At 41.2% G+C, this 13,573-nt stretch overlaps 1 protein-coding gene across 2 annotated transcripts in view; it reads right to left on the bottom strand.

Annotated features, from left to right (window-relative positions):
* tmem259 (transmembrane protein 259) overlaps positions 1-13,573 on the bottom strand; it is a 52,311-nt gene that overhangs the window by 14,576 nt on the left and 24,162 nt on the right. For both annotated transcript variants that reach the window (XM_078423507.1, XM_078423508.1), the window contains exons 5-7: positions 12,803-12,925; positions 11,123-11,223; positions 3,931-3,988 (exon numbers count right to left, since the gene is read on the bottom strand). In XM_078423507.1, the coding sequence (XP_078279633.1) occupies positions 3,931-3,988; positions 11,123-11,223; positions 12,803-12,925 (282 nt within the window). The remainder of the gene's footprint in view (positions 1-3,930; positions 3,989-11,122; positions 11,224-12,802; positions 12,926-13,573) is intronic.

The raw sequence follows: 13,573 nt of genomic DNA, 5'->3' as shown, positions 1-13,573 counted from the left end.
ACACTCTTTTGCCCTTTCTTGCAATGCAATTGTATTTCAAAAAGCTCCGAATTTATTACAACATTACACAAGTCTACCTTTCTTCTCTGTAACTGTTAGACTTTGTCAGGCAAAGCATTTGTCATATACAGCCATGAGAAACACAATAAATGTAGAAATAATGTAGGCTGTCAATGTGAAAATCTATAATTGATGGACACACAAAAATATTGTACCATATTTTCCTGATGCAAGGGACCGGCATAGATGTGCGCCTTAAACACGAACTAAAATAATTCAATATTTGAATACAGTAAACCCTCGTTTTAACGGATCCCTTTATAACGTGTTTCAATTAGAACAGACGGACCTACCTCCTCTGGCAGCTTGTTCCAAAACCCACCATCCTTTGTGTGAAAAGTTACCCCTCATGTTCCGATTAAATCTATTCCCCTTCGCTTTAAATCTGTCCTCTTATCCTCGATTCACCTACTCTGGGCAAGAGACTTGGTGCATCTACCTGATCTAGTCCTCATGATTTTATACACCTGTATAAGATCACCCCTCATCCTCCTGCGCTCCAAGGAATAGAGTCCCAGTCTACTCAACCTCACCCTTTTGCTTACTCTAGTCCTGGCAACAACCTCATAAACCTTCTCTGTACCCTTTCCAGCTTGACAACATCATTCCCATAAAATGTTGCCCAGAACTGAACACAATATTCTAAATGTGGCCTCACCAACATCTTATACAACTGCAACATGACCTCCCAATACTCTGACTGATGAAATCCAATGTGCCAAAAGCCTTTTTGACTACCCTATCTACCTGCGACCCCACCTTCAAGGAACCATTCACCTGCACTCCTAGATTCCTCTGCTCTACAACACTCCCCAGGGCTCCCCCAATTTCCTCTCTAGTTTCCCCACAATGTCCTTGGATATATCTGATCAGGCCCTGAAGATTTGTCTACTTTCATACATGATAGTACTTTAAGCACCTCTTTGACTGACTGCTCACAAGACACTTCCACTGATTGCCCCAAGTTCCTCCGTCCTGTCTTTCCTCTTGGTAAATACAGAGGAGAAATACTCATTGAAGACCTTGCCCATCTCCTGTGGCTCTACAGTTGACCGTTTTGATTCCTGAGAGTTCCCCTTTTCACCCTTATGTATTCATAAAATCTCTTGGGATTGTCCTTACTGCTATCTGTCAGAGCTATCTCTTGGCCCCTTTATGCCCTTCTGATTTCCTTTTTTTAGTTCACTTCTTTGTTCCCTAAATTCCTCCAGAGATATACTTGATCACAGCTGCCTATGTGTCCCATGTGTCTTTCGTATTCTTGACCAATGTCTCAATTTCCTTTGTCAGCCAAGCTTCCTTACGTTTGCCTGCCTTGTCCTTCATTCTAACAGGGACATGCATATCCTGAGCTCTTGTCAGCACACTTTTAAAAACATCCCACTTGGCTGATATTCCTTCCCCCTCAAACAACCTGTTCCAATCAACTTGAGCGAGACTTTTTCCTCAAATCCTCAAAGTTGGCCTACCCCAATTTAGCATTTTAGCAAGTGGGCCCTATCCATAACTATCTTAAAATTAACCGAACAGTGATCGCTGATCCCAAAAGGATCCTCCACAAACACTTCATTCACTTGCCCTTCTGAATTTCCCAAGACTGGAAAAAATGTTGCCCTCTCACGTGAGGGACCCTCTACATATTGCTGGAGAAACCTCTCCTGAACATTTGAGAAATTGCCCCCTATAATTTCACACTATGATTTTTCCCAGTCAATATTGTAAAAGTTAAAATCCCCTACTACAACAACTTTATTTGACCTGCAGCTGTCTGCAATCTCCTGGCATATTTGTTCTTCTAATTCCCATTGACTATTTTAGGGTTTGCAGTACACCCCCAACAAGGTGATCATCCCTTTCTTGTTTATTCACAAAATGCTGGAGTAACGCAGCAGGTCAGGCAGCATCTCAGGAGAGAAGGAATGGGTGACATCACCCATTCCTTCTCTCCTGAGATGCTGCCTGACCTGCTGAGTTACTCCAGCATTTTGTGAATACCTTCGATTTGTACCAGCATCTGCAGTTATTTTCTTATAATCCCTTTCTTGTTCCTCAGCCTCACTAGACAAACCATCCATAATGTCACCACTGACCACCGCTGTGACTTCCTCTTAACCAATAATGCAACCCCCCCCCCCCCCCTTGTCCTGTCTCTCCTGAAGCACATGAACATTGAGCTGCCAGTCCTGCCCCTCTCTTAACCGGGATTCAGTAATGTTTACAACGTCCCAGTTGCACGTACCTACCCTTGCCCCAAGTTCATCTGCCTTAGCCACCAGGCCCCATTGCTTTAAAATACGTGCAGTTTAAACTGATCTTCCTTCCTCGCTCTCTGCCTTTCTCCTGCCTATTCTGTCGTCCAACCTTTCTCTCACCATCCTCCATACCAACTTCTAACCTCTCACCTGCCTCTGTCCTGTATGAGATCCCATACCCCTGCCAATCTAGTTTAAACCCACCCGTGTAGCATTAGCAAACCTACCTGCCATGTTGGTACCCCTCCAGTTAAGGTTCAACCCGTCCCTTTTGTACAGGTCACCCCGCTGCAGAAGAGATCCAAAGGTCCAGAAATCGAAGTCCCTGCCCCAACTCCTCAGCCACACATTAATCTCCCCCTTCTTTGTTCTTACCCTCACTAGTTCTTTGTTTCAACTGCATACCATGATAATACCCAACTCAATTATGGCAGACAATCGGCAATAATGGACAATCCCCCCCCCTCATTCCAATGGTCCATTATAACGAGGGTTTACTGTATAGATCCCTTCATTGGACATCATCCTATTTCTTGGAACTGCTCTTGATTCATAAATTAAAGAATAATGACAGACATTTATGAACACAAATGGTGGGGCGGCACTGTGGCAGAGTTGCTGCCTTACAGCACAAGACACTACAGGTGCTGTCTGTCGGGAGTTTGTACGTTCTCCCGTGACCCTGGGTGCTCAGTGTACCTCCCACATTCTAAGGACATACAGGTTTGTAGGTTAATTTGGCTTTGGTAAAAATTGTAATTTGTCACTGGTGTGTAGGATAGTGCTAGTGTGTGGGGATCGCTGGGCGGCACAGACTCAGTGGGCCAAAGGGCCTATTTCCGCACTGTATCTCTAAACTAAACACAAGATATTGGAGCCAAAGCTGCCATCTACTGATCAACTGTAAAATACCACTCAATAATCATCTACCATATTTCAAAAGCTAGAGTTAAGACTTTAAACAACTGCGTGGCTGTAAATGCATTCCTAATCTGCAGATTCCAAATGCAGGTTCCTAATCTGTTTTTCATCGGTGTGTTAAGAGACTGTGGGTGTGCAGTGCATGTGCAAATCAAAATATAGTTACAAAATTTGGAAGCACCTATTAGGGCAAAGATTTCCATGAACATTGTATTGGAAGGAATGAAAGAAGATAAAAATAAGGGCATTTTTAAGAGTGAAAGCAAAAACATTGTGAAAATGAACTGGGGAAATATCCTTTGACTCAAATTTAAGCATCAGAGGTGTAAGGAACTCACATGGTCAAATCTTTCACGTAATGGACAACATAAAAAGTCTGAAAATCCACTGAGGGAGAGGCATAGAATTCTTCGCTCATTATTTAAATGGGAATATATTTTATTAAATCTTACATCAGTCAATATCTGTTCATGTTGCAGTGAAACTTGTTATAAGGCAATAAGTACTTTGGAATTATTTAATATTTTAACTAACGTGAATGATGGAAGTTATGAAATGAAGGTTCATTTTGTGAATTCATATTTATATCATAAGCACAGGAACAAAAAGTGTAAATTAACATTTATGAGGAGACTAACATTTTCTGTTCACTTTATGAAAAGTTAACTTGAACAAAGAAACCGTAGAAAAGACTTACCAATAAAGACAAAGATCTGATGATGAGAGTAACGTAACAGCATAGAAACTGACAATGTCTGAAGAAAAGGAAAGAAAACAAAAATATCAAAGCATCTCCAAAAAATGAAGATCAATTGAACAAATGATGTGTGAATTATTTCGACATCCCACTCCAACCTCCATTGCCCTCCCTCCATGGCAAGAATTTATTTTCTCAAATAGGAATGCCAAAACTGAACATGATACTCTGGGTGTAGTGTCAAAGCACTGTATAATTGTTGAGTCAGCCTCATCCTATACGCAAAACTTCTTGAAATGAAGGCTGACATTGATTTGCCTTCCTAACTGTTTCCTGCAAATGCATGATTGCTTTAAGTAACTAGTGTACAGGAACTATGTACTTCAACATTTGCCAGTTAAATAAATGTATAACCTTTGTTTTCACCACCAAAGTGGATAGCTTTCCATGTAGCAATGTTATAATGCACCAATCATGTATTTGCCCGTTCACTCACAGTCTAAATAGCATTGATGCCACTTTGCATTCTGTTTGCTGCTAACAATTCCACCAGTTTGAAGTCGTCGGGAAACCTGGAAATATTATTTTCAGTTCCCTTTGCCACATCATTGATTCACGTTAAACAGATCAGATCCCTGTGGGATCCCTGGAGCTATTCCCTGACATCGAAAAATATGTATTTATTCCTAATCTGTTTCTTGTAAAACAATTTTCAGTTCATTGAGTATATTATCCGCTAATCCCATTACTTCTATTCTGCGCACGATCTCAAACGTCTTCTAAAATTCCAGATACACCGATTCACTCATTTTTATTCTACCAGTTTGTCAAAACCAATAATCTTCTCACAAGTCCATAACAGATGATTGGATTTTCCCTATTATTGATGTTATGCTAACAGTGGGAAATTCACTGTCCTCGTTCCTTTTTTAAATGGTCGGCTTATATTTGACATCCTTCAATTTGGAAGAACTATTCCATTAACCTGTAGAATTTTGGAAGATGACCATTAATGCCTACACCATGCCCAAGGCTATTTATTTTGGTACTCTGGAATGCAGATTAGGTCCTGGGTATTTATCAGATGTCTACTCTATTAATTTATATATATATTATAAACAATTACTAATTTCCACTTTTCATTAGCGTCTTAGCTTCCTTGCATTTTTGGAAAGTTATTATACAGTGCATTCAGAAAGTATTCAGACCCCTTCATTTTTTCCACATTTTGTTATGTTGCAGCCTTATTTTAGAATAGATTAAATTCTTTTTTTTTAAATCATCAATCTAAACACAATACCCCATAATAAAAAAGTGAAAACAGGTGTTTAGAAATGTTTGCAAAGTAATTAAAAATAAATAACTGAAATATCACATTTACATAAGTATTCAGACCCTTAGTACTTTGTTGAGGCACCTTTGGCAGCGATTACAGCCTCAAGTCTTCTTGGGTATGATGCTACAAGCTTGGCACACCTGTATTTGGGTAATTTCTCCCATTCTTCTCTGCAGATCCTCTCAAGCTCTGTCAGGTTGGATGGGGAGCGTCGATGCACAGCTATTTTCAGGCCCCTCCAGAGATGTTCGATCTGGTTCAAGTCCGGGCTTTGGCAGGGCCACTCAAGGACATTCGCAGACTTGTCACGAAGCCACTCCTGCGTTCTCTTGGCTGTGTGCTTAGGGTCGTTGTCATGTTGGAAGGTGAACCTTCGCCCCAGTCTGAGGTCCAGAACGCTTTGGAGCAGGTTTTCATCAAGGATCTCTCTGTACCGTGCTCCGTTCATCTTTCCCTCGATCCTGATAAGTCTCCCAGTTCCTGCTGCTGAAAAACATCATGCTGCCACCACCATGCTTCACCGTTGGTATAGTATTGGCCAGGTGATGAGCGGTGCTTGCTTTCTTCCAGACGTGACGCTTGGCATTCAGGCCAGAGTTCAATCTTGGCTTCATCAGATCAGGGAATCTTGTTTCTCATGGCCTGAGAGTCCTTTAGGTGCCTTTTGGCAAATTCCAAGTGGGCTGTCATGTGCCTTTTACTGAGCAGTGGCTTCCGTCTGGCACTCTACCATAAAGGCCTGATTGGTGGAGTGCTGCAGATATAGTTGTCCTTCTGGAAGGTTGTCCCATTTTCACAGAGGAACTCTGGAGCTCTGTCAGTGACCATTGGGTTCTTGGTCATCTCCCTGACCAAGGCCCTTCTCCCCCGATTGCTCAGTTTGGCCGGGCGGCCAGCTCTGTGAAGAGTCCTGGTGGTTCCAAAGTTCTTTATTTAAGAATGACGGAGGCCACTATGCTCTTCGGGACCTGCAATGCTGCAGAAATTGTTTTATACCCTTCCCCAGATCTGTGTCTCGACACAATCCTGTCTCGGTGGTCTACGGACAATTCCTTCCTCTTCATGGCTTGGTTTTTGCTCTGACCTGCACTGTCAACTGTGGGACCTTATACAGACAGGTGTGTGCCTTTCCAAATCATGTCCAATCAATTTAATTTACCACTGGTGGACTCCAATCAAGTTGTAGAAACATCTCCAGGATAATCAATGGAAACAGGATGAACCTAAGCTCAATTTTGAGTGTCATAGCAAAGGGTCTGAATACTTATGTAAATGTGATATTTCAGTTATTTATTTTTAATTACTTTGCAAAAATTTCTAAACACCTGTTTTCGCTTCTTCATTCTGGAGTATTGTATGTAGATTGATGATTAAAAAAAAGAATTTAGTCCATTCTAAAATAAGACTGGAACGTAACAAAATGTGGAAAAAGTGAAGGGGTTGGGATACTTTCTGAATGCACTGTATTTACTTCCACAAAGAGAGAACAAAAGTTATTTTTCAATAACAGCTATTTCTTTGTTACCTTCATAAATTCTCATGCTTTTGATTGGCATACCAACATTTATATTCATTCATTTATTTCTTTTTAATTCTCTGTAGACACTTTCACAGCTCACTTTCATATTCCTTGCAAGTTCAGTCTCATACTTTTTGCACTATTAATCAATCTCTTGCTACTTTTTTTGCTAGATTTTAAACTTCCCTCAGGTTTACTCTTATTTCACCGGCAACTTTACAGATGTACTGTTTGAATATAATATCAGTTTAGTTTAGTTTATTGTCATGTGCACCAAGGTACAGTGAAAAGCTTTTGTGGTGTGCTAACAAGTCAGCGAAAAGACTATACATGATTACAAACGAGCTATCCACACAGTACAGATACATGATAAAGGGAATAACGTTTAGTTCAAGGTAAAGTCCAATAAAGATAAATTAAAGATAATCCGAGGGACCCCAATGAGGTAGATAGCAGCTCAAGACCGATCTCTAATTGTTGATACAAATCATAACAAACTCTCGTCGAAGAGAGGAGAACTTCTTCAACGAAGGACAGTTCAATTGCCTGATAACAGCTGGGAAGAAACTGGTGCTGAATCTGGAGGTGTGCGCTTTCACACTTCTGCACGCCTTGCCTGATGGGGGAGGGGAGAAGAGGGAGTGACCAGAATGAGGCTCATCATTGATTATGGTGGTGACCTTGCTGAGGCAGGGTGAAGTGAAAATGGAATTAATGGAAAGGAGGTTAATTTGTGAGATGGTCTGGGATGCGTCCACAATTCTCTGCAATTTCTTGTCGTCTTGGATGGAGCTGTTCCCAAACACGCTGTGATGCATCCCGATAAAATGCTTCCAGGTTGCGTCTGTAGATGTGTGAGAGTTGCTACGGACATGCCAAACTTCCCAAGTATTCTAAGTAAGTAGAGGCATTGGCGTGCTTTCTTGGTCGTTGCTTCGATATGGGTAGTCCAGGTTTTGTGCAAGGGGTGCACAAGAACTGCCGCAGTTCTTGCATTTGTTCCAGAATATGAGGCATTACCTATTCACCATCAAGCCTTTCAATTAAATTCTCCAATAGCCAACTTGCTCCTCAGTTTCAGTTCAAACTACTTCACTTTTCATCTTAATGAAACATTTCATCACTTTCTCTTTCCCTGAAAAATCCCACACAAGGTCACAATTAACCTTTGACCAGTGCACAAATTGAGATCGAAAGCAAATCTTCTCCCAAACTGGTTCTCAAGATTAAATTTGAAAATGATCTTTCATTAGTTCCATAAATTTGCCTCTGCCTATTACTGCTAAATAGATTAAATATCATCCATATTTCTGCATTAACCCTGTTAGACCCATTTCTAATTTGCTGCAATATGCCATGCTCAATGTCTTAACTACTATTTGGTAGCCTAAAAGTTACTCCAAATAACCTTTTCTGTCCTTTGCTTAACCCCATTCTAATTCTACATTATGATTAGCCATGCATAGATCTCTTTTATTAATAGAACTGCACCATCTCCTTGTAGAAACAAAGAACTGCAGGTGCTGGTTTATACCAAAGATAGACATAAAGTACTGGAATAACTCAGGTCGGGCAGCATCTCCAGAGATAAAAGATGGGCGACGTTCCAGGTCATGACCCTTCTTCAGAGTCTGAAGTAGGGGTCCCGATCAGAAGCAACACCCCTCCTTTTTCTCCAGAGATGCTGCCTGGCCCGCTGATCCTTTCTCTTTTAGCCCATCCTTCCTAAATCTCAAATATTCCAGAATATTCAGCTCACAGCATCCTGCATTAGTCATCCTGCAGCCACGTTCCCATAATGGTAATGAGATTATAACTGTTTACTTCTATTTGTGCCATTTATTCATTCAACTTGTAAATGGTGTGAATTAATGTCGTTTAGAATCTTTTAATTTTTGCAATGTTAATATCCTCCACATCACAGACTTAATTTGTTTGCCTGCTATCTCATTTTCCTTTTTAAAAAACTTCCACTACCTGCTTTGTTCCACTCCTTCCCAAAAGTTCCAAGCATCCTGCCAACCAGTTTTATATCCTCCCCAACAGTACCAACAAACCTCCCTGACATAGTGGTCCTGGTTATGCTGAGGTACAACCCATCTGTTCTGAACAGGTGCCAACTGCCCCAGAAATGTTCTCAATGCTTCAGAAATTGAAAGCCCACCCCTCCTGTATCATCTTTTCTTGATTAGTACAGGTGTTTCTGGATTAATACAGCTGTCAGGGGTTATGGGGAGAAGGCAGGAGAATGGGGTTGAGAGGGAAAGATCAGCCATGATTGAATGGTGGAGTGGACTTGATGCATTGAATGGCCTAATTCTGCTCCTATCACTTCTGAACTTATCTCTTCAATAGTACTTTATTGCCACATGTAGCAAGGTACAGCGAAATTATTTTTTTGCAAACAGTTCAGTGCAACTATTACAATATAAACGCACATCTCAGATACAGTACAAGTGCATAAAAATAGTACACTGAGACAGTATACCTGTCATCAGGTTTGGCACCATTTTCAAGTTCCAGTTGTAAGTGCAGTTACAGAACCATGAAAGCCAGTTGTCCTTGTGGCGATGCAGGGTCGGCCTGGCCAAGCATAACTGCCGATGTCCTCCATTGTTGCTCCACCGCTCTGTGTCGTTGCAGGTCACTTGGCTTCTTGGAGCAGTGCCCGATCCAGCTGAGCCTCAGGCTGTTGCAGGGTCTCCAGCAGCCCACTCCACCAGCAAGGTGTACTGCATTGCCTCCTGCTGCCCGTCTGCTTATCGACCCTCTGTTCCCAGTGTCTGTTGCCTTCTACCATTTCACCGGCTCTCCGGGATGAGCAGGGAAGGGCTAGGCGGCTCACCTCTTGGGGAAGGCAAGCGATCCAGGCCAGCTTCCGGGCAGTCTTTTGTTCCGTTCCTCTATTTCTGTACTTGTTAGCTTACAGCTTTAGGGGTATTCCTGTTGTGACTAATTTTGAGATCCTGATCATAACCAATTTCCTAAAATCTGCCTACATTCTTTCTGCCAACGGCTGTTCATCCTACCCTTCAAGCTGCTCGACCCCTCCTTACAGATATTAACTCTGGCAACAGGGAGGCAACATATTACTCCGTAGTTATATCTGTGTCCACAGAAATGCCTGATCCCCTTACCACCGATTCCCTAATCATTAACAATTCCTCACTCTTTTCCCTTTCCTCCTGTGCTGAAAATGAGGCCAAACACATTGCATGAATACAATGACACAGTGGATACCAGTGGAATTTGGCAACGGTGAAGGAGATGTGTTTTTGGATTATTTAAGATAGATTTTATTTTAATTGCAGTGAACTTTTTTTCACATTGGCCACAGCCATGCGGACCACTCATGGTTCTTGTTCTGGATCAAATGGACGTCAATGGCCTCCTGAACATCACGACAAAAAGAGTGGCATGGTGCCATAGAGTGATACGCCACTATAAGATCACCTCCCATCTTCCTGCGCTTCAAGGAATAGAATCCCAGCCTACTCAACCTCTCCCTATAGCTCAAACCCACCAGTGCTGGCAACATCCTCGTAAGTCTTCTGTGTATCCTTTCCAGCTTGACAACATCTTTCCTATAACATGGTGCCCAGAACTGAACACAATACTCTAATTGTGGCCTCACCAACATCTTATACAACTGCAACACGACCTCCCAAGTTCCATACTCAATACTCTGACTGATGACGGCCAATGTGCCAAAGCCTTTTTGACCACCCTATCTACCGGCGACTCCACCTTCAAGAAACCATGCACCTGCACTCCTAGATCCCTTTGATCTACATCCATCCAGTACAGATTTCAGCAGAACCAGTTCTGCATTTTATCCAGTTTTCTCACTACTAAATCCATCTGCTGGGTCTGTATTTGCAAATATATTATTTGTCTATAGTCTCCCTAATACTAGAATAACATCTACCTCCAAGGATCAATGTGAGGTTCATGAAGCCACTCTCAAGTCTTGCTGGTACAAACACAAGAGATAGGCACACTATTAAACAATCAGAAAATATTAGTATCCTCTTGTATTCTGCCCTTACCAAGAGGAAATTATCTTGAACATTTGACACATGAAACCAGTAAGACATTATCCATTGTAACCCACCAGTGACAGAGGTAACAAATATTTTCAAGTGCAGAGAGACCTTTGGTGTTTTAGGACAGTGTTTTGAGGAATATAAAGAAAATGGCAGTCATTATCCCTAGTTTGTTTGATGTGTTAGAACGCGTTCTTCATCTAGCAGCTAAAGCAAGCCTTCAGTTTGTTTGTTAATGTCCTCTAGAATATTTGTTGCTTATATAGTGTTCTGATTCAGTGACATACTTACAAATATGACCATGATGACGAAGGCTGCCAGGTAGGAGGTTCTGGCCATCCACATGCTGACAAATCGGTAGTGTTCTCCCGACACAACATTGCGCAAAAACCCTAATTAAAAAAATGTAAAACAATGTTGACATTTAAGAAGAAACTCCTACCATCAAGCAAAATGTTACTGTTTTAATTCAGACTATTTTAAAATTCTGGAATAATCGGGAAGGGAAGAGGTAAAAGGTGAATGTCCTGCAGTTCCATAGGAAAGTGCCCTAGAGAGGGGAGAGGTTGGTGGAGATGAAAGAGTAAGTCAGAGTTGTGAAGGTGATGATAGGCCGTTGACCTTTCACCGCCCAGCGGCGGCTTCAATATCGGGAGCCCCGACCGCCCCGACGTGGCAAATCCAACAGCCTGACCGCGGGACAAGACGGCAGGGAAGAGAAAAAGACATTTTGGCCTTCCATCACAGTGAGGAGGGACTGGAGGAGACTCACTGTGATGGATGTTTCTTTTTGTTTGGTGTTAGTTGTGATTGTATGTGTTATTGCATTTTTATTGATTAATCTTATTGGTCTTATTGTTCAACTGCGGGTAATGTTTCATTTTACTACACATTTATGTGTATGTAACAAATAAACGACTATTGACTATTGACTATTGATATTGATTACTCCTGCCAATGAAAATTTTCCACTTGTTTTTAATCCACCAAATTGAAATGAATCAATAAACCAACAATGTTTATCCATTAAAGCTTTCGATATCTTTTAGCTGTTGATTGCTTCTGAATGTTTTTGTCTGGCTATTTGGTGCAATCTTTGAGTAACAACTTTACAATTAAGACGTTGAAAACAGATACAGTAAACTCCTATAATTAATACCCGATTGTTTGAAATCCCAATAGTCTGACATCTGGCTCACATGTTGCTGGTTCCTGTATTCCCCTTAACACCGCAGACCCCTGGGACCTGTGCACCCCGCTACACGCTGGAACCCAGGGTCCCGTGCTCCCCTCCACACCAAAGGGCCCGGTGTCCTGCACTATCCTTTACACCGCAGGTGCCAGGGTCCCATGTTCCCATTAAGCATACCAGATTTACTGGAGAAAAAAAACTTACAACATTATTAAACATTCGAAAAAAATTAACAGAGAATTGGAGCATAAATTGGAAAAGCATCAAATAGTCCAGAAAACCTGTCAGTCTGGCATCAAAAATCCAAACATGCTGATCAATGGGTTATTACTGTAGATGCATCTTTCAGCTCTATTCCTGATCATCACAATCACATTTTGGAGAAGTTCTTGAAGAGTCTGGATGAGTCTGAAGAAGGGTCCCAACCCAAAATGTTGCCTATGCATTCCCTTCTCAGATGCTGCCTGACTACTGAATTCCTCCAGCATATTGCTCAAGATTCCAGCAACTACAGCTCTTCCTGTCTCCTTGGAGAAACTCATATTTCCACCTGTATATAAATTGTTCACATCTGTCATGATTGTGAGATGCAATTTAAGGATGACCATGACCCATGAAGAAGAGCTAAACCAAGGTACCTCTGTTAGAGGGTGCATATTGAAATCTCCATTTACTTTCCTAAGCTGTAACAGGCTGAAATTGCCTTTGAAATAGAGAACACAAACAAATGCCTGTTTTGCAGAATACTGCCCCTCAAAAGTCAATTTGATTCTAGTCACCTTTGTTTTCTTCATTTTCAGCTAATGCTTTCACACTGGACATCAGTATATCATCATAACCCAAGAATTCATCCAAAAGAAACCGGCTAAAGCCATCCCCAAAGCAGAGATCTTTAGTCGGATCTGTGAACAAAATAGAATAATGATGTTAGAGTTTGGTTGTACACAACACAACTAGAGCGGTATTATTGGCAATTTTTAAAAAAAAGAACACAGATTTAAAAAAAATCCCAGTTTGTTCAAAAATAACTGCTGGATTATTAACCAAGGACTGTTATTGAACAATGGCCTGCACACCCAGATCAAAACAGATTCTAAAAAATATATTGATGGTCAATTTATGTACTAAATTTGAAAAATATCAAAGCAATCAGAAGTCAGCCCTTAAATAACAAAATATTGCTCCACTTTTCTCTACAATAATGCAATATTACATCATTAAACTTTTCCACTGTAGAGTTGTACAAATGAATGAGTTTTGTTAATTCTAAAGACCACCAACTCAATGAAAAACACAACTACAGATTAATGTCATGTTTTACATGAATTTTAATTACAGCTGCAAAGATGGAACTATCCCCTCTCTCTGTGGCTACGCTCCAATCCTCAGCTAAGTTCAACACCAAATGGTCAAGATACAACTCTGCAAAGGACAACATGGGCAATTTCAATCACCCCCCCCCTCCCCTTCCAGAAATGAAGGCTTTAAAGCAAGCGCCATTTCGTTAAAAATGAGGAAGGCTCGTGGTAGGAAATCCAACAAAATAGACA

This window comes from Rhinoraja longicauda, chromosome 28 (assembly GCF_053455715.1).
Source record: "Rhinoraja longicauda isolate Sanriku21f chromosome 28, sRhiLon1.1, whole genome shotgun sequence".
NCBI lineage: Eukaryota > Metazoa > Chordata > Chondrichthyes > Rajiformes > Arhynchobatidae > Rhinoraja > Rhinoraja longicauda.
Note: the sequence above shows the minus strand (reverse complement) of the source record. Positions and strands in the feature narration are given on the sequence as shown.